The 20,747-nt window shown below is 50.6% G+C and overlaps 1 protein-coding gene across 1 annotated transcript in view; it reads right to left on the bottom strand.

Annotated features, from left to right (window-relative positions):
* Positions 1-205: 205 nt before the first annotated feature.
* Positions 206-20,747, bottom strand: part of LOC146351242 (uncharacterized) — a 30,043-nt gene continuing 9,501 nt past the window's right edge. Inside the window, exons 2-4 of the mRNA XM_084842005.1 lie at positions 14,905-15,057; positions 11,537-11,685; positions 206-435 (exon numbers count right to left, since the gene is read on the bottom strand). Of these exons, the coding sequence (XP_084698131.1) occupies positions 412-435; positions 11,537-11,685; positions 14,905-15,057 (326 nt within the window). The 3' untranslated portion in view covers positions 206-411. The remainder of the gene's footprint in view (positions 436-11,536; positions 11,686-14,904; positions 15,058-20,747) is intronic.

Here is a 20,747-nt window from a genome sequence, read left to right as displayed (position 1 = left end):
TGGGCTGGCAACTCAACATGAGTTGGATAACATACCTTGACTGAGATGGGAGGCATGGCATGATTTGGAACCAGATGTTCCCTTCTTAAGTGGCTTCTTCACAGTGGCTCCCCACCTCAAGTTATACTGTTTTAGGAGAGAACAATATGGGAATTAAAGAGGGCAATTCAATCTATATCCAAGCACAAGTGGAGTTTGTTGTAATCTAGTTCAATTTTCCAGGGGTAAGTTTATTTGGTCAGACAGTGTAGAGCTTAAAAGTCTGGCATTCCCAAGCTGATGGATGGGCTTAGGAGGAAGGCGAACACATTCTTGAGGCTGGCATTGGTGTCTGGTGATGGGGATGTTATCCTCCACTTGGAGATAGGATGCTCTTCACCTCACTGCTACTGTGATGATGGCAAATATCTCTCAGATGACATTTTCCAGGATGATCTGCAACAAAGTACATCATTGCAACATTGCAACATTGTTTTGCTAAGTGGTGGGTATGGAAACTAAAGCATGGGTATGGGAAACTAAAGAAAGGCCAGCTCCCCACAGTGACGGGCAGTGCAGGTTCAGGGGGAAGGTGGGGGGCAAACAAATTGGTGATCATCTTGAAGCACCTTTAGGAGATGAAGGGGGCCATTCTCAGGCCTACCCATCAATGTCACATGGCTTGAGGGTTGGGACAGGAGCACCATTTGAGACCTGTCCAACCCCCTCACTGAAGGCCACAAGATGGACAGAATTCCTTCAGTGCAATTTAAGTGCTGGTGAGGAGGGGTTAGGAGTAGGGAGACAACTACTCTAAAACCCTGAGCAAAGGGAGCTTTTCTACAAATTTGAGAAGTTAAGGGAAATGGTCCATCGCCTCAGCTTAATAAGAACCCACATAGATGGGATGGAGTTAATAGACAGCATTTATTGCCTGTAACCGATCCTTTGAACTGTATTCAATTGTTGTCTCATCTCTTCATTGTGGGGAGTTTGGGTGCAATTGTTAAGTATACAGACTCCAGACTATTTCATAAAAGGAAGGACTTTTTGTGTAAGGATTTTGAGCACAAAGTGTCTGATGGGCCTTTTGTGCCTGGAGAGAGGAAATCCGTGAGCATTGGTAGCCAATGGGAAAAAAAACCCACAGACAACAAGGTCAGCAGAGTCAATGGAATGGTGGCCAATACAAGTAGCGTGGCCATGTGTCCTACTTTATGGAGGGCAGTCTTCTGCTTGAAGGTATCTTCCATGTTAAGGGCTGTCCAGTCCAAGTCCAGTTTAAAGACAAAGAACCATAAGAAGGGACAGCAGCAGTGGCCCACATGTTGCCCATCAACAGATAACACCTGACAGCAGACTGAGCAGCCACACTGGTCACCTGGGCAGTCTCTTCCCCCACTAGGCTGAGAGGTGTTGTATTTCTATTTAGGTTATAGTCAATTACATTAAAGCCTGGGCCTGGCATCTTGTGGAAGCACTGCTCAATTGTTTTTACTTTTTTATGGCCATTCCTAAATCAGGAGATTATTTTGTACTCAGATGTAGCTAAATAGAAACATCTCTTAAGAATCTGCCCTTGCAGATTTGACATGGTTGCTTGAGTCAGTGTAAAATGTTAATTTACCTGCCTTATAAGAAAGTTTATTTATATGCACCTCAGACTAATTCTGTCTTTCTCCCCCACCCTGTACCCCCAAGCTGGCCTTTGTCTCCTCATTGTTAACTCTGAAAAGGAGCCTCACCTAGGCTACTCCAGCTAATCATCCACCTTGCATGCCATTTTCTTGGTGGGAAGGCAGGGTATAAATACGATCAATCAATCAATCAATGTGGACACATAGCTCTTTGTTATCAGATAAAATTTGCAACTCTTTTTTTTGTACTGGATAATATTTGGTAGGGCTGTGCAGTGGACCACCCCCCTCCCCTGGATCCGAAGCAGGACCAATCCAGCTCAGGCAGATTCGGGGGGGCGATCCACCTCAGCCCTGAACCTGAAGTGGGTTCCCCCCCAATGCCCTCACGCAATCTCCCAGCTCCTTACTTGGGCCACCTCCTCCACCGCCACCTTCTCCATTGTATCGCCTTCGCCACCGTCACCGTCACTACCGCCCACAGCTGCTGTCTTTGCTGCTGCCACCTCCACTGCCTCCTGAGGCCTGGGCGTGTGGCAACTCTTCTTCCAGGGAGTTGCCATGTGTCCAGACCTCAGGAGGTGGTGCGGTGGTGGTGTGGCAGGAGGGGCATGGCAGCAGAGGCAGCAGAGGTGAGGAAAAGGCGGCTTACATAAGGACCTAGAGGCACTGGGGGGGGGGGCTAGGCTGGGGGCCGAAGCACACCAAGCCCCTGACCTGCTCCGGGCTGCTTCATGCCCCCTCTAATTTGCCTTGGAAGGGCAAAGTGGCCCGAAGCAGCCCGCTTCAACTTGGGGTTCAGGCCTCTGGACGAAGCGGTGCACAGCCCTAATATTTGGGATGGTCTAATACTTGGGATATTTGACATTTGGCCTAATATTTGGGATATCTGGGGCTGCCCAAGAGACCTGTGTGCACTTGTCACTTGTCCAAGAGCAGGATAAATAAGGACAGTCAGCATGTATGCCTGTAAGTCATCATAGTATCTCCTCCTGTCTTTCATGCAGCTGCCTATCACCGGGAAAGTATCCCACTGTGTGTCAGTTTCAGCTCCAGGTTTTTGTGAGGCCCTTGGTCAAGATAGCCTCATTGGGGCCATCTCCACCTCACTGCTGTTGCCACTGCTCATCCACTCACCCTCTCCCTTTGGGTCCAATCTACACAGCTGCACAGAGGGAGAGGCTGGCTTGCCATGGCTTGTCATGTCGTGCAAACCCAGGTGGCAGGGGCTGCTTGAGGGTTAGACAACCTGGGTTCGCATGACATGACAAGCCACTTGATGCCCACGGGAACCATGCAAAAATGACACCCACAAGTAAATTAAGCCACAGACAGTGGGGTGTCATGTTGTGCGAGGCAAACCTGTGACTAGGTGGCCTGTGTGCCTTGCACAGTCTGTTGTCCAAGTGCTGTTGATGAGCAACTTTGAGGCCCTTCTGATCATCTTCCTTCTGATGATTCTTTATCTTTAAAATGGGTTTGGACTGGGCAGCCCATCAAATAGAGGATGCCTTCTCTAAAAGAAAACACACAGCCAAGGATACCAACCCCTGGTGTTGGCTCTGCAGTCTGTGTAGATGAGACCAACAAAAAAAAAAAAAACAGGCCAGAGATGGTGAATCCATGAACGCAATAAGAGAGATTTGGCACAGCAAACAAGCTTCAGGAAAGGAAAAGGTAGTATTTTTTAGGATGCTGATTTAGAGGACTATTAAAAATGCTGCCCACATAGCCTTTTAACCCTCAAAGATATCAGATAACTTTTTTTCACTACTGCGAGATGAAGTGGCTGTCATTATCTGAGAAGGTCTGTATCATATTGGAATCTGTCAGTGCAGGTCAGGGAGTCCATGGTGCTCTGGTCCCGGCTCCACCACTGAATTACATTTCCGAGGCACAATGGCTGCAGAATGGGTGGGTGCTTTGTCATTTAAACTGCATAAAGAGGCAGAAATTGATTTTTATTGTGGATCTTCATATCTAATAAAGCTCTGAGGGGCTCTTTTCTTCTCCGATTGAATGGCCATTGAATGCTTTCAATCTAGTTCTGTGTTTCATGCCTAAACTGAATAGTGGCAGGAGGAAAATAGATGGCGGGAGAAGAGGCCAAGTCACTTTCCAGATTGAAAAGGATACAGCAGAGAAAGAAATAAATAAAAAAAATAAAGTAAAATGAATCAGAAAAGCATTTAAGTGGAAAAAGGAACTTTTTTGATGGCGAGGAAAAATTGCTTTTCGAGGTTGCTGCGAGCGAGCCTGTTATGTGGCTGCGTCAGCAAGGGCACGTGTGCATTAGTACCTCCATGTGCCTGTGTGCTGATGGGAAAATATGCATCGCATTCTGAAATGTGACCACGGGAACCTTCAATGATCTGGCTACATCTTACTGGGCTTTGAGCTGAAGTTCTAATTTCCAGTGCAAAAGGAGAGGTAGTAATAGCCTCCACTACCTGTATAACCATCTTGCAAAGGCCAGCTATTTCCTTAGATTAACAAGCATTAAGTCACCTCTCAGTTGAATTAATACCCAACTGATATTAGGCTGCTTGGCTTTTCACTGAGAGGCTTGCAGAGATGATATGGCTGTGGCTGGCTCACATAATGGGGCAATGGAGGGACACGTTTTTGGGTTGGTTGACATATCCCAAACACTAAAGGAACCATTTAATGTTTGGTTCATCACAGCTGCTCAAAATTACCAGTGGCCAAATCCCCAGAAGACCTCTCCCAATTGCTTCATGTAGATATTAAACAGCATGTGGGACACAGGACTTACAGCCAAGCTTTCAAACAGGAGTCCCCCAGCACCACTTTCAGGAACCATCCATCCAGAAATGACCAGGGCCACTGCCAGGGTTTGGGGAGGATGACTTCTGGGTTGTCTCTTCCCTCCCCACCACCACCATGTCACCCTGGTAGGGATGTATGAAAGTTCCGCCATGGATCTTGGGGAATGCCAGCGCATTCGGCCCCCCGAAATCGGTGGCGGAATGGCCTGCCACCCCCCCGGGACGGGACTTACCTTGGGTGGATCTTCCTGGTGGCGGCGGCTCCGGCAGTGGCTCCGGCGGTGGTTCGGCGGCAGTGGCGGTGGCAGCGGCCAGTCTTCCGACTGGCTGCCACCGCCGCCATTTCCAGTTAAAAAAACAAAAAAACAAAAAAACGTGATAGGCTACATAAAGATTTATGTAGCCTATCACGGCTAGATTTTAAAAAAACACCATGATAGGCTATGTAAATCTTTACGTAGCCTATCACGGCTGACTTAAAAAAAAAAAAAAGCGCGTATGCAAATGGTGGCGGCCATGGCCGCCACCATTTGCGTTCCTTATTTTGGCACGTCTTAGTCTACGTAAACATTTACGTAGACTAAGACGGTGAAAACAAGGGGAACACAAATAGCGTAGCAGATGCTATTTGCGCTCCCCTTACTTTCGCCGTCTTAGTCTACGTAAACGTTTACATAGACTAAGACGTGCCAAAATAAAGAGCGCAAATGGCGGCGGCCATGGCCGCCGCCATTTGTGTACACGCGTTTTTTGTTTTTTGTTTAAATCAGCCGTGATAGGCTATGTAAACATTTACGTAGCTTATCATGGCTGACTGCAGGGACGCAAACGGCAGCAGCTATGGCTGCCGCCATTTGCGTCCCTGCTAGCCAGCGGCCGGATGTCCGGCTGCTGGCGGAGCCGGCCAATGGCTCCGCAGAATCGCTGCGTTGCACAGCCGGCCGGCCAGGATTCCGGGGGGAGGAACGGAGCGCCTCCCCTCCCAGCCAGGATTCCAGGGGGAGGGACGGAACGCCTCCCCCCCAGCATCAACATAATCCGCGGAAAGGTAAGTCACTTTCGTACATCCCTACACCCTGGTGTCAGTGGGAGTGAAATGAGGCACAAGTTCACTGCAAGAGGGCCCCACCACTTTTAATGGCACTCTTCTATATTTTTACTCAGATGTTGTTTCAAGGATGAAACTTTTGAAAAGCAAATTGCCAATGTTTCAAGGAAGCTTGATGTAGTAGTAATAGGGGACTTCAATTTCCCCGATATCTGTTGGGAGGCAAATTCTGCAAAACATGGCCCCTCCAAGAAATTCCTGACTTGTGTTGCTGATAACTTCCTCCTACAGAAAGTGGAAGAAGGAACTAGATGAAAGGCTATCCTTGACTTGATCCTAACCATCAGAGATGACTTAGTGGATAAAGTAGCAGTTATGGGAACTCTGGGGGAAAGTGACTTTGTTATACTTGAGTTCTTGGTTCTAAAGGAAGCAAAAGCTGAGTGTAGTCAAATGCATACCCTGGATTTTAGGAAAGCCAATTTTAATAAACTCAGAACAATGATCAGTAAGGTCCCATGGCAAGCAACTCTAATGAGAAAAGGAGTCCAAGATGGGTGGGAGTTTTTAAAAAAGAAAATTCTAAAGGCACAATTACAAACAATTCCAACAAGAAAAAAAGGCAAAAAACAGAAGAAGCCAATGTGGCTTCACAAAAAGCTTAGAGATGTCCTGAAAACAAAATGCACACATATAGGAAGTGGAAGAAATGCCAAGCTACAAAGGCCGGTAGCACAGAATTGCAGGGATGGCATCAGGAAGGCTAAAGCTGAGAACAAGCTGAGGTTAGCGAGGCATGCTAAAAGCAACAAAAAGGCTTTCTTCAGATACGTGCATGGTAAAAGACAAAGGAAAGAATGGTGGTTCAGCTATTCAGTGAGGATGGCAAAATGATAACAGATGACAAAGAAAAGGCAGAAGTGCTCAATTCCTACTTTGGCTCAGTCTTCTCCCAAAAGAGGGTCTATGACCCACCCACCCCCAGCAAAGGTGAAGTACAGGCTGAAGGGGCAGGATTGCAGCTTGAGATTGATAGGCATATGGTCAAGGAACGCCTAATTATTTTGAATGAGTTCAAATCTCCAGGGCCAGATGAACTGCATTCTAAAGTAATAAAGGAGCTGGCAGGAGAACTCTCAGAACCACTGTCTATTGAGAAATCATGGAGGATGAGTGAAGTTCCAGATGGCTAGATGGGGGCTAATGTTGCCTCTATCTTCAAAAAGGGCAAAAAGGAGGAACCTGGGAACTACAAACTAGTCAGTCTGACATCAATCCCTGGGAAAATTCTGGTAGGGATGTACGAATCCCTTACCTAGTTCCAGTCGGGGCATCCGCTGTGGGGGGGGAGGTGATCCGTTCCTCCCCCCGGAATCCTCGATGGGGGAGAGGTGAACTGGTCCTCCCCCCCCCCCGGAATCCTGCCTGGCTGGCTCCACTCCGTGGCCATGCTGCGGAGCCACCAGCCAGGCCGATCCACAGCAAGGCCTCCAGCCGCTGCCGGGCTGGTGCAGATGCAAATAGCGTCCTGCGTAGGGGATGCCATTTGTGTCCCTATGGTAGCCCATGATAGGCTACATAAATATTTACATAGCCTATCACGGCTAAAGCAGGGTCGCAAATGGCAGCCACTACACCATTTGCATCCCTGCCACTATGCCATTTGCGTGGCCACCTTTGCCATGATAGGCTACGTAAATACTTATGTAGCCTATCACGGCTGCCTGCAAGCATGCAAATGGCGGCTGCTATGATGGCTGCAGCAGCCTGGCAGCAGCCGGCCAGGAGACCAGCCGCCGGCAGCTGGAGCCACCTGCCGCCGCCGAAGCCGCTGCTGGAGCCACCGCCGCCGCATCCGCCCCAGGTAAGCTCTGTCCCAGGGGGATTCTGCAGGGGGTGGGAGGCTGTTCTGCCACGGATTTCAGGGGGTGGATTCTAAAGAATCCGGCCTCACTGGAGTCGGTGGCAGAGTTGTCTGACATCCCTAAATTCTGGAGCAGGTTCTAAAGCAATCCATCTGTAAGCACCTTGAAAACAATTCAGTGATTACTAGAAGCCAACATGGATTTGTCAAGAACAAATCCTGCCAGTCTAATCTGATCTCAGTTTTTGATCAGGTAACCCCCCTTGTGGACTGTGGGAATGCTGTGGACTTAATATATCTCAGCTTCAGCAAAACTTTCAACGAAGTGCCCCATGATATCCTGATGAGCAAACTAGCTCAAAGTGGGCTAGATGAAACAACTATCAGATAAATCCACAGTTGGCTACAGAATCGGACTCAAAGAGTGCTTATCGATGGGATCTTCTCAAACTGGGAAGAGAGGTAACGAGCGGGGTACCGCAGGGCTCAGTCCTGGGCCCAGTGCTCTTCAACATTTTATTAATGACTTGGAGGAGGAAGTGCAGGAAATACTTATCAAATTTGCAGATGACACAAAATTGGGCAGGATAGCTAATACCCTGGAAGACAGAAACAGAATTCAAAGCTATCTTGATAGACTGGAGCGCTGGGCAAAAAACAACAGAATGAAATTTAATAAGGATAAATGCCAAATTCTGCACCTAGGAAAAAGAAACCAAATGCACAGTTATAAGATGAGGGATACTTGGCTCAACAATACGACAAGCGAGAAGGATCTTGGAATTGTTGTAGATCACAAGCTACACAAGCTGAGTACAAGCCAACAATGTGATGAGGCTGCAAAAAAGGCAAATGCTATTTGGGGCTGCATTAATAGAAGCATAGCTTCCAAATCCCGGGAAGTACTAGTTCCCCTCTACTCAGCAATGGTTAGGTCTCATCTGGAGTACTATGTCCAATTCTCAGCACCGCACTTTAAGAAGGATGCAGACAAGCTGGAGAGGGTTCAGAGGAGGGCAACAAAGATGATCAGGGACTGGAAACAAAGCCCTATGAGGAGGGGCCGAAAGAAATGGACATGTTTAACCTTGAGAAGGGAAGACTGAGGGGAGATATGATAGTGCTCTTCGAGTACTTGAAAGGCTGTCACAGAGAGGAAGGCCAGGATCTCTTCTCGATTATCCCAGAGTGCAGGATATGAAATAATGGGTTCACGTTACAGGAAACCAGATTCTGGCTGAAAATCAGAAAAAACTTGGTGACTGTTAGAACAATATGACAATGGAGCCAATTACCCAGGGAGGTGGTGGGATCTCGCACACTGGAGGCATTCAAGATGAAGCTGGACAGCCACCTGTCATTCCTACATTGAGCAGGGGGTTAGACTTGATGGTCTTATAGGCCCCTTCCAACCCTACTCTTCTATGATTCTATGGAGATCCTTCTGCCTTTCAACCTCCCCCAACCATCCAGAAGTATTATTGTGGAATAAACCCTCAGTTCACATATGTTCAGAGTTGACCCAGTAGTTTGAGGAGAAACGTTTTTGTGAAATGCCCCCCCACACTTTGTTTTTCCAAATCATTTAGCTGATTCTATTATTCTAAAACACACACACAGTACCCCCAGCCACCTTGCAGTGATTAGGTTAGTTTCAAAACATTACAAAAATGAATGATAAAACATCCTAAGAATGAGGCAGAACAATGGAAGCCTCTTTCATGGGGGGAGAAAACTTTCTGGACAGATTTTGACACAGCACTAGCTCCATCTTGTCCCTGGAGTTGGACACAACACTGCCCCCCACACACACCTACATTGTGGTGGGTGCAAAATGGGGACCAGCCTGCCAACACAGCTGATGATGTTGCAGCATAAAAGACCCCAAAACCTTTAGGACAAAAGAAAGAAGCAATCCAACAATCCCTGTCAATGGGGAGCCCTACCTGTGAGACACTGGGGAATTTCTCCTCCCTCTGGAGAAATTTAGTGAAATTGTCCCCCCAAATTGTCTGCCTGCCAATATGGTGGAGAATTTCAAGCATCTCTTTGTACTCACCAAGGCATTATCTTGCAGCATTAGACTTTGTTCATGAATGTTGTGTAGTAAAGGAGAGAAAATTTATCCAGCATGATCATGGGAGCTGGTTGGGGCTGTGTTGACCTGTCTGCTGCCATTTTTTAAAAGTGCAAAACTCCATTTTGAAGAGTTCATGACTGTGTTGGACTGTGGCCTGAGCCTGCAAAGTTGGTCACTCCTAGTTGGTATGAGCATTTCATTTCCTTTATCTTAAGCAATGAATAGTTGGTTGCACCTTTTCTAAGGCTTCAGGAACATTTAGACATTACAAGGGGAGGTCCCATGATCAGTTCTCCTATATATTTTTTTTAATTAAGTAGAAGTTGGTGGGCTGGGGGACTTGATTTGTATTAGAACCATGGTATTGGGGAAGAGAGGCAACTTGTCTCCTGCACACCATTTTCCCAACGAAACACGTATGTAGGGATGGGCAAACAAGCAATGTTTGAGATCGCGAGGATTCTCTGAACATTGTCTCACCACTCATCTCATGCCTGAGTCCTGTTTGCCTTTGCGATGCTGCTTGCTCTGCATGAACAGGAAACTTGCACAAATCGAGCCGCAATCAAACAGGAGATTTGCACAAGTTCCCCAAATTTGCGCTAATTTCCTAATTTGTGCAACTTTCCTCCATAGACTAAAGTGGGGCTGATTCAGTCCATGGAGGAAATTTGCACAAATTAGGGAATTTGCACAAATCAAACTGGAAACTGAGATGAACGTGAGCATATGTTTGACAATTGGCGGATATTTTTGGTGGACGGGTGCTCACGCTCACATTCAGAGCTTTGAACGGGGCATGGTCGCATATTTTGTGAGCAAGAATGAAATTCTCATGCATCCTTACACAAGCACACATGCACACTGAAGCTCCTCTTTGCCCCATGAGAGAAAACTGTCCCTCATGGGGAAAAGTATCCATGTAGTACCTGTAAGGTTTCTCTAGCAGGAAAAAGGGCAGCTTCAGGGGAGTGGGCAATTTTCATCTTAAAAGTGGTGAAGGAAGAAAAGGGTTAACTCCCTCCTCTAGTATCACAGTCATGATCCAGATTGCATCCTCTCCCATGTTTTTCTTTTTTTAAAAAATCCACAGGGAATCTGATCACTGTTCTCTCACAGGCATGCCTAGTTTGGCCCTTAGACATTCCTGGGTAAAGATGTGCCAAATACCCCTGCCTCTTTTGCAGCACCATTTGTCCCTTGTGAAACTGGTGCGTGCGTGTGTGTATAAATTTGGGGAGTGGGTCAAATTCTTATGGGGAGTGGGTGAAATGTAAGGTTTTTGGAGGTGGTGGTCTTACCTTTAAATATGAGATGGCTGAGTTCTTTTCTCTCTCCCCCCTTACTCTTATACTCCACCCTAAGAGACTTTGCCACCACTTCAAGAGGTAGCTTGGCTGCCTGCAGCAGCCCATTGGCATTCCACTGCTCCATCATGACATAGCATCCCTCCCAAAGGCATTCTTGGAGGGAAGGATGGCTGCCTCAATGGGCTGCACATGGGGGGGGCAGCTTTTTCCACCCAGGATGCCTGTGGGAATGACGCAATGGCATGATGTAGTGTTATTCCCAGGGGCAATCCCAAAGATTTAGAAGGCATGCCATTCCATTTGGGGGCATGGGGGAGAGGTAGGGATGGCGGAGAATTCTGCCATGGATTTCAGTGAGGCCAAATGCACTGAACTGTGATGGCTAGGTGGGCCAGCCCCTGCCCTGAAATTTACTTCCATGTGTTCCTTTCTTAGGCTCTTACTGTGCGGGCCACTGGGTGACCCTCGACAGCAGGGAGATCCCACTGCCGCAGCTGTAAATTCCAACCAGTACAGTTCTCGGAAAGATCTACTGCATAGGGCCACCCTTCCTTCCACCATCTGTGTTAACAGAGGATGGCTTCCACTAGCAAGGGAAGAGGGGTGTCATGGAGGCGCACGGAGATAGTGGACTTGCTGGACATTTGGGGGGGAGCAGAAGATCCAGGAGCAGCTTCGTAGCAGCCACAGGAACCTGGACTTCTTTGAGGAGATCTCCAGGCAGATGACTGTTTGGGGCCACACGCGTAGCACCATTGCGTGCAGCGGGAAGACAAAGTCAATGTGCCAGGAGTACAGGAGTACAGGAGGGTGGTTAACCATAACTCACATTCAGGGAACAACGCGGCCACCTGTCCATATTACGTGGAGCTCCACAGCATTCTCCAGGGGGATGCCACCAATCGCCCCAAGCATGTGGTTGAGAGTCTGCAGATTGCTCATGGTGCAGCGCGTGTGGAGACCCCAGAGACAGACCCCCTGGAAGGGAAAATGTGGGAGATGCCAGAGGGATTGCAGGAAGAGGAGGATCACCTTCCCTTGGAGGCACGTGACGTGGGTAGGTGCTGTGACCCAGGTCAGTGTCTGGGGGTGGTGTGCGTGGAGCATTGGCTGTCCTCTGAGGGCATGGCCACATACGCCGCTCTGCATGGTCCCAATGTAGCCCCACACATGTAGCCCCACCACCTACAACCACAGGCTGCCCCATCAGCCAACCAGGACCGGGCCCACCCGCATACTCGACAATACTCCCTGGTTGCGGGTTGTGGCGATGTTGGGGGGCATGTGTGGAGCGGTCCAGGCACAAGAAGGATGGGGGTAATGGGTTCCTTTAAAAAGGACATGCCCAAGGACACAGCGGGCAACCAGAGACACAGTTTTCACTGGTCTTCTCAGCCAGGAGCAGGATGGAGAAGGACCCTCCCATGAAGACTTCGCTGGGGAACCTGGGTGGCACGGTGAGTTGGGGGGTGCACCAAAGCCTTTCTGTGCACCAGCCGGTCAGTGTGGGGGGATGGAGGGTGTCCACACTCTTCTGCCTTGGCTCCTTGAGTGGTTCCCACAGAGTGATCAGGGGGCCCGCCCACCGCAGCAAATGGTGCTACGTCAAAGCACCTCACCGTGAGCTGTGCCTAGCCAGCTCAGGTGCCTGGATAGGCTGCTCCCAAACTTGCTTAAATGACCGCCTCGGGTTGCTCTGCTGTCCCCATCTGGGTGCCTAAAAGCCACACCTCAAAGCCACACTGCCCGGGGGGGGTGGAATTCCTGGGTGGATCCTGGTTGAGGGGCAGCCAGCGTGGGTTTCAAGAAAGTGGGTTTTCCTTTTGCTTGGCTGAGATCCGCCTTGCTTTTTCAGGTGCGGGGCAGAGCGCACGTGCTCAGAGGGGAAGCGGAAGCACTACAGACGAGCTTGAGGACACAGGTAGGCAAGAGGAGTAGCGTGCTCCCACATGTTTGGTCCCCGTGAGGGAGATCTGAGAGCAAGCGTGCAAATAGCGTTCCCTTATTTTCGCCGTAGTCTACGTAAATCTTTACGTAGACTAGACGTGCCAAAATAAGGAATGCAAATGGCGGCGCCCCATTTGCGTACACGCTTTTTTTTTTTTTTCAAAGTCACCCGTGATAGGCTACGTGACGATTTACGTAGCCTATCACGGCTGACTTTGGAAATCTAGCCATGATAGGCTACGTAAATCGTTACGTAGCCTATCATGGGTGTGTGTGTGTTTTTTTTAATTTACTTTTTTTTTTTTGCAATGGCGGCGGCGGCAGCCGGTCAGGAGACCGGCCGCCGCCCCCGCCCCCGACGAAACGCCGCCGAAACGCCGCCAGGTCCCGCCGCCGAGAGGGACATTCACCGAAGGTAAGTCCCATCCCAGGGGGGGCGGGGGGCTGGCGGAGAATTTCCCCAACACTTTCGGGGGGCCGAATGCATCGGCGCTCGGCCTCCCGAAGATTCATGGAGAAATTCTCCACCAACCCTAGGCTGAGCCCTGGCCAAGGTCTACTGCTGGTGGTCACAAATCAGCGTCGGCCAGCCCTCCATGTCCAGACCTCCCCGACACACCCTCAGGGACAATGCCAGAGCCAACTGCAGTGTCCCCTCCCCACCGTGCAGGGAGGGAAGTTTGCGGTTACTGTAGTATTGTCAAGGGTCTATACCTGCCTGGGGCCCTAAGCATGGGTATTATCCCACCCCGGTCTCTGCCCAGAAATTACACTTCAGCAATGCCCACCACACCTCCCACATTCCTGGGCTTTTCCTGGGATGATGATGGCCGTTAATGGGAGACAACCATGGTTCCCAGTGATGGGCATTTCACACACGGGCCCTGTGCGTGGCTCTTGCTCTATGCCAGCCACCAGAAGCTGTACCGCGCTGCATGTTTAAACCCTGTCAACTCTCTCTAACAGAGCATCTAGTGACAAACAGGAAGGCCACGTTATCCCCTGCTATGCGCCTGTCACAAATAAGAAATAGAAGGAGCCATAGAGCGGCCAACGACATCGCTGAATGCATCATGCATCACATAATGGAGCAGAATGACCGTGTCCTTGCGGTCATGGAAGGAGACGCAGTGGTGTTTAGGGAATATGTAAGAAGATCCGCTATGGACGAGGCTGAGAGCAGGGTTAGGAGAGCACTCGTCGCCTCCGTAGATGCCCATGCAGACATTCTCTGGGCAATGCTGGCAAAGATGCCCGATCAGGGCTCAGGGCGGGAAGCTTCACCTCCGGGGGGGGAGGTGGCGCAGGGTAGGCTTACCCAGGAACATCAGGGGCCAGCCCCCTGATTGCACACTCGGGGACACCATGACTCCCAGGAATGTGAGAGGAGCCCAATGAGGCCAGGCTTGGCCACCACAGGGACCCCCTCCCGGGTTCAAGAGGACGTTCCTTCACCCTGGACATCCAAACCAAGGCATGTTGTGGGTGCTCAGATGAGGCCTGCGTGGTTGCACAAGCACCCAAGACAATTCTCCCCATGAGGGACTCCCTGTGAAAGTTTCCTGCTTCCCCCTTCTGTTCAGGGCACCCCCCAAGTTCCACACATGACCGCCACAGTGGGTGAGCCATGGCACGATCGCCAAACATTGTTTTCCCCATGCTATGTTTCGCCCCCATGTTGTTATCATATTCTCTTTGCGGTTCAGGGGGATGCCATGATGGAACCTGTCTTGAGCTGGCTAGAGTCACTTCCTGTATGGCGGGATTGGCTGTGCACCGGAAAGAGGCCCCAGCGAGACTTGCATGCCCAAAGAGAAGTGCCCCACACTGCTGTGCAGGACCACACTCAAATATCTATCTCCCTTGTGTGTTCCCCATCATCCCCATAGTAAAGTTCTTTAGAAACCAAACAAGTCTCTCCCACAAAATGTGTTACTTATGAGAGCAGTGTGGCACCACAAAGGCGGCTTTATGTTAAAAAATTACTTAAGTGCTTGCTCGTTTTATTTACAAGGGCTATTTACAAAGTGCCCACCCCACCCCACCCCGGTACAATAGACCCCAGCTTAACGCTTCCCCCCCCTCCCCCAGCCTCCTCCCAACAGGTCTCCTTTTTTTCCTGGGCCTCCCTCTCAAGGCCGCTTCTCCATCTTCCCCACTGAAAAAAAGGGAAAGATCCTGATCAGGGCCCCCACAAATAACAGCCTGCGTGTTGCCCACACATGGAAGCCGCCAGCCTTAGATACTCACTGGTCTTCTTCACGGAGCCCTCCAGGCGGATGACGGCTCCGAGGACAGTGGTGCTTGTCCCCGCCTGCCCCGAAGACGCTCCTCTGGGCCCCGCAAGAGCGGGCCCCACCGAGCCTTGGGCGGGCTGCCCCAACATCCCCAGCATGGCCACACCTGCACTGGCGGAAGGAGAAGTTGTGTCAGAGCGACCCCAGTGATGGGACGCCTGTGGAGGGGGTGATCACACACCAGTGGGCTGCTCTTGGAGAAATTTGGTGTGCAAACAGAGTGGAGAGAGAGCATAGGGCTGCCCACGGGGAGGAGCGCTTGCCCTGTGGCAGGCCAGGAACCCGTCCACGTTTTCCACTCATTCCCTCACTGTGCGGCAATGGGCTGCTCCTGGACTGCTGGCTGTCCCCCCACTGAAATCCCACTGTCCGCAGGCCATCGGGGGCCATGCGCCACTACAGGAGCGGTGTCCCAGGACAAGGACATGCCGGGAAGGGCCTCCACCACGCTCTTTCTAGGCTCAGCTGTGGTCCTCCTCCTGGGCACGACCTGTCCCACAGTGACCGCTGCAGGGTCAGGTTCGCTCCCAGCCCCAAGTCTGCCTCCGCTGCCAGAGGACGATTGTACTCCCCCCCCCCCCGGAGCCACCGACGGCATTACTTGCCGCCCAGCCAGCGCTCTCTGCAGTGCTGGAAAAGAGAGGTTTGTACTAAGGACCAGGGTGGCCCCAAGGGTTGGGGGGTGCCCCAACCAAGCTCATGCGCAGGCCTGGTGGCATTCCCACCTGCCCCACGACAATCTTCTCACCAGTCACCCCACAGGCGCACGCACAGGGTAACGCGCACGTGCGCAAGGACATTGGCGCACCGCCACACTTGAGCGAGCATGCAGTTTCCTTGGCTTGTGTTGCCGCAGCTGCCCAGAAATGTGGCACTGAGGTGAGGAGTGCTGTGCCCCTGTCCAGAGGGGCCATTGAGAGAGGCAATCCCGGGTATTGTCCTCGCATGCCCAGGCCATGCCCCATCGCCTGCCCACAGCCTTCCCAGGCTGCCCTGGGCAAAGCACCACCCCCCAGTGGGGACAGCGCAGTTGGGGGGCTCATTTGGGCTGTTGCGTATTGGGGTGTGCCGCATGTTCAGCATGGGCAAGGGGTGCCACTGTGGCACACGTGGGTGAGGGGGGCCTACCAGCACCATGCACAGCCAGAGTCACCAGTGGGGCTTAACCCCGGGCATCATCACCCTGCTTGGGCCCCTCACCAGCCCTCCCCCTGGAAGGGCCACCACCCACCCTTCCCCAGACACCACCACACAACACACTCCACAGGCGCAGCACCCAAGACACAGTGGCGGAGACACCCCATGACTAACCTGCACTGCACCTATCAGTAGTGCTTGGCTCCCCGGCGCGCACCCACAGCATGTGCATCTCCCTGTAGTGGGGACGCTGCACCACAGGGGGAGGCGTCCCAGAGTGCTGCTCCAGGGCCTCGAAGAACTGGGCCTTCAGGGCCTTGAACTTAGTGCGGGCCTGCAGGGCAGAGCGAGGGAACCCCGCCTGCGAGAGCCCCCTCACTATTGCCCTGTAGACTGCCTCGTTACTCCTGGTGGAGCTCCTCATCACCATCTCTGCACTGTGGCCCTGGAGCAGTATCTAGAGCATCAGCTCAACCTCCCTCTCCTCCCAATATGCGAGCTGCCTAGGCGCCATTTCGCTGGCAGGAGAATGACAGTGGGGCAGTTTTGACAAGTGTTCCACTTCCCCTATTTCCTCACAGCGCCACCTGTCGATGAAGTTCCAAATCTCTGATTCTTCAAAGAAGCTGTTCAGACCTTGGGGGGGTGGCCACTGTCTCTTGTGCATGCGAAGAAGACTGGGGCGGGAGCCAATTACGGTTGTTTGGACACTTTTAATCAGAGAGGAAAAGGCATGAACAAAAATGGGGAAGGCATCAGGGGCGAGCTAAAAACAAGGCAGACATTGAAACCACGAGCCCACCAACTGCCCAAACATGGCCGGCCCCAGCGGGATTCCCAGGATTTGTCCCCTCACCGCAATCCTCCCCTGTTCTCCCACATGAAGTCCCAAAGAGCCCTCTGGACCTCATTCCCCTGCTCATTATGCACCTGGTCATCATTCACATAGGGAAGCCCCCGGGTGTCCAACACCACACAGTTACTGTCCCCAGACACCCCTGTCAAAGCGGCCCCATTAGTCTCGCATATGTTGTGGAGAATGACACAGGCAGAAATCACTGATGGGACATTTTCCTCTGCCACCTCCAGTCATCCCACGAGACATCTCCACCTTCTCTTCAGCCTGCCAAAAGTACGCTCCACCATGTTTCTAGCTCTGCTGAGGTGCTGATTGAAATGAGCCTCCTCTGGTGAGAGGTGTCCCCCAAAAGGCTTCATCAGCCAACGTCGCACAGGGTAAGCTCCATCGGCCAGGATCAGTGGAGGGATAAGCGCACCGCCCGCTCTCCACATCAGGTTCCCAGGCACAAACTTCCCTGCATCCATCGCTTTGCACAGTGCCGAGTTACAAAAGACATAGGCGTCATGGTTTCGGCCATTCCACCTGATCTCGACATTGAAGAATCGTCCCGTGTGGTCCGTTGTGCCTTGCAGAAGCGTTGAGTAGTAGTGTTTCCAACTGATAAACTCACTGCCCTGTCTAATCAGGGATACAATCAAGATATGTGTCCTGTCACAAGCTGTGAAAGCCAAGGGCAGAGAAGCCAAGCATCGCCTGGAGAGAGAGGAGAGACCATATTTGGCAGCCAAAGCATGACTGGCCATTGCCAAGCAACAGATGCATCCTGCTCGTGCCCCCATCTTCTCACACACTTGCCCAGACAAGCCCTGTCAAGCACAAAGCACACAGCACCCGCCGCAAGGGTTGTGTGACACGCTCCCGACACACACACACACATGTCCAGGAGGACGGCAATCACCATGAACCGGGGAGTACCTCTCAAAAACCACGCAGACAAGAACCCATCCCCCAATGTGAACCTCGCCTGTACCATGCTGTAGTAAGCACAGCTTCGATTCTTCGAAGATGCGAACCCAACCTCAAAACCAACACATTAGACGGGTCTTCGATTCTTCGAAGATTCGAAGCATCGATGATGTTCCCTCCCCCCCAAAAAAGCCACGTGCCCCCACACCCGCCCCCAAGCCATACTCGCCACATCCACGTCGCCAAGGGTCACCATTCTCCACAGTAGAGCATGCTCCAGAGCAAGGCACACCTCCACAAAGATCCCCGCGACCGTGGATTTCCCCACCCCGAACTGCTCTGCCGCACTCTTGTACAAGGCATGATTGGCAAGCTTCCAAATGGCGATGACCACCCTCTTCTCCACAAAGATCACTCTGCACAGTTGTGTCGAGCATCTGGCCAAGAGCAGGGCCACCTCGCCCACCACCTAAAAGAAGGTGCGATGAGGCATCCTGAAGTGCTCGATCCAGTGCTCATCGTTCCACACCTGCAGAACAAGCCTCTTCCACCAGTCCTGGCTGCTCAGGCACACCCAATACCTCCAGAAAACCCAAGGCATGGGGAGAAGAGCCATGTTGTGCACCACGGTCAATGTGTTTCGAAGCATCCTCGAGCACAAGTTCTGACGGAAATGGCGGTAGCAGCACAGTACCCGGAGACAAGACCTCTGCCGCTCGGACGACAGCCTCTCCAGAGCAAACAGTGCCTGGAGAGTACATATAAGGGCATTTGCAGGGAGAAACAGCAGCCTGTAGAACATTGCCAGTTCTGGACCCATGGCTCCAGCAGGGATTCAGACACAAAAGAAGATAGAATGTGTCCAGAAAGAGCTAACAGGGGATCAGTGGGGCGAGGTGATGCAGGCGTGGTGAGGTTTCCAATGAACGGCTGAGGAAGGATACAGGGGAGGGGAGGGGAGGGGAGGGGAGGGGAGGCAAGTTGATGGGAGAGTGGGCGGTTTATCGGCGGAGGCGGGAGGAGTTGCCGCTCCTCCAATCAGGGTGGCCCTGCTTTGGAGCTGGGGAACTGCGAAGCACCGGAGTGTGAACCAAGCTCCCGCATTCAAGGAGGAAGTGGAGCGGAGAAAATGGGTGAGTGAGGATAATCACGTAAAAATGTGAGAGCACTTAACCTGACGGGACACGGTCAGTGCGGTGGCGGGCACAATGTAGATCGGGCCTCTGTCTTCCAGGCTATTAGCTATCCCACCCAATTTTGTGTCATTTGCAAATTTGATAAGCATTCCCTGAACCTCTTCATTAATAAAAATGTTGAAGAGCACTGGGCCCAGGACTGAGCCCTGCGGTACCCCGCTCGTTACCTCTCCCCAGTTTGAGAAGAGCCCATTGATAAGCACTCTTTGAGTCTGATTCCATAGCTAACTGTGGTTCCACCTGATAGCTGTTTCATCTAGCCCACTTTTAGCTAGTTTACTCATCATGGGGCACTTCATCAAAAGTTTTGCTGAAGTCTAGGGTGTTGGTTTTTTTTTCCTATTACACATCTCTCCATTGTTCTGCAAGCTCTCAGGCTGCCCACACTTCCTGATCTGAAAAAGTCCTATGGGAGGAATTTCCACATGATGTCTTCCGTTGGGCCTTAATTCGAGTACAGGAAGCCAAGGAGGCTACAGGCTGCTGGAGAGACAATTGTACTGTACACTTGCACACACTCCTTGGTAACCTCCTAAGTAAGGTAAGTGCAAGAAACCTAAACCCAACCCATGAGAATTTCTCCAAAATATCTTCACCACTGGATTTCTTTTCGAAAGCAATTTTTTTTCTATCCAATTGAATGAAAATGGTCAAAAAATGTGGAAGAAGATTTTGGCACAGCCCTAAGTGAGCATCGGGACTGCAGGTTGAACAAAAATATTTGCTGTCTGAGAACACCTTTGCATGCAAGCAAATCCAACTCTAGTCAAATCGCTGAAGTCACAGAATCTGCATGCATGAATTGCATTAACAGGCAACAGCCACAGAGGATGTGAAAGCACACATTCTAAAAAGCACACATTCTAAAAAGCACACATTGTATCCTCCAAAAGGATGTGTATGCAAACACATACACCAAAATAAAGGCATAAAAACTTCCAATTGATTGAAGTGTTATAAAGATTAATACATTGTGAGGTTGCACAAATGTAAGTAGTCTTGGGGTAGAGGTCCAAACATAGAATTGGAACTGTAATGATCAGCTGTAGTTCGTTTTTTAAAAAGAAAAAAAGGAATACCCTCAAATTGTGCATTGTTATAAACAGCTTAAAGATTCTTCTAAAAAACAGCCACTCAGTGAAACTGGCAGAAGTTCTACAAAAAGAAGAGTGTTAGGTGTATTGAATAGAAAATATACACTGATGTATAATTACGCTGATAGTAAGCTAGATGGCACTAAAGTATACTTGCATGTTGCTGCTAAATCTAGACTGGAGAGAGGTCTCCCCTTGTTTTACATTTCCTGGAATAAGGGTGCTAAGTAACTCTTAGTGTTCCTGGTTCAATTATGTAAAAGCAACAAGAAAAGGTGTGCCTGTCTATTACACTAGGGAATGAATGGCTAAAGGGGGATTTTGGGGATAATCTGGCAATGTTTGTTTTGTTTGTTTGTTTTTTCTTAATCTGTACAGCACCTAGCATAAAATTGGGTGCTAAATATCCCCGGGGGATAAGATAGAAGTGTCCTTGGCAACTCTTTCTCTAGTATAACTATATGTTGTGCATCCAGTTACTCCCACTTTCTGATCGATACTTCTTTCCAATCTGTAGGAGACAGGACATTATCCCTTTGGGAGGGAGGAAAAATTTGGAGGGCAAAACCGAGCTCATTTTGTGGCAGAATAGGAGCTGAGC

The sequence above is a fragment of the Heloderma suspectum genome, chromosome 3 (assembly GCF_057233095.1).
Source record: "Heloderma suspectum isolate Gila_16-S chromosome 3, 16-S_ref, whole genome shotgun sequence".
NCBI classification, from domain to species: domain Eukaryota; kingdom Metazoa; phylum Chordata; class Lepidosauria; order Squamata; family Helodermatidae; genus Heloderma; species Heloderma suspectum.
The sequence above is the reverse complement of the archived record's forward strand: the minus strand, read 5'-3'. Positions and strand labels throughout refer to the sequence as shown.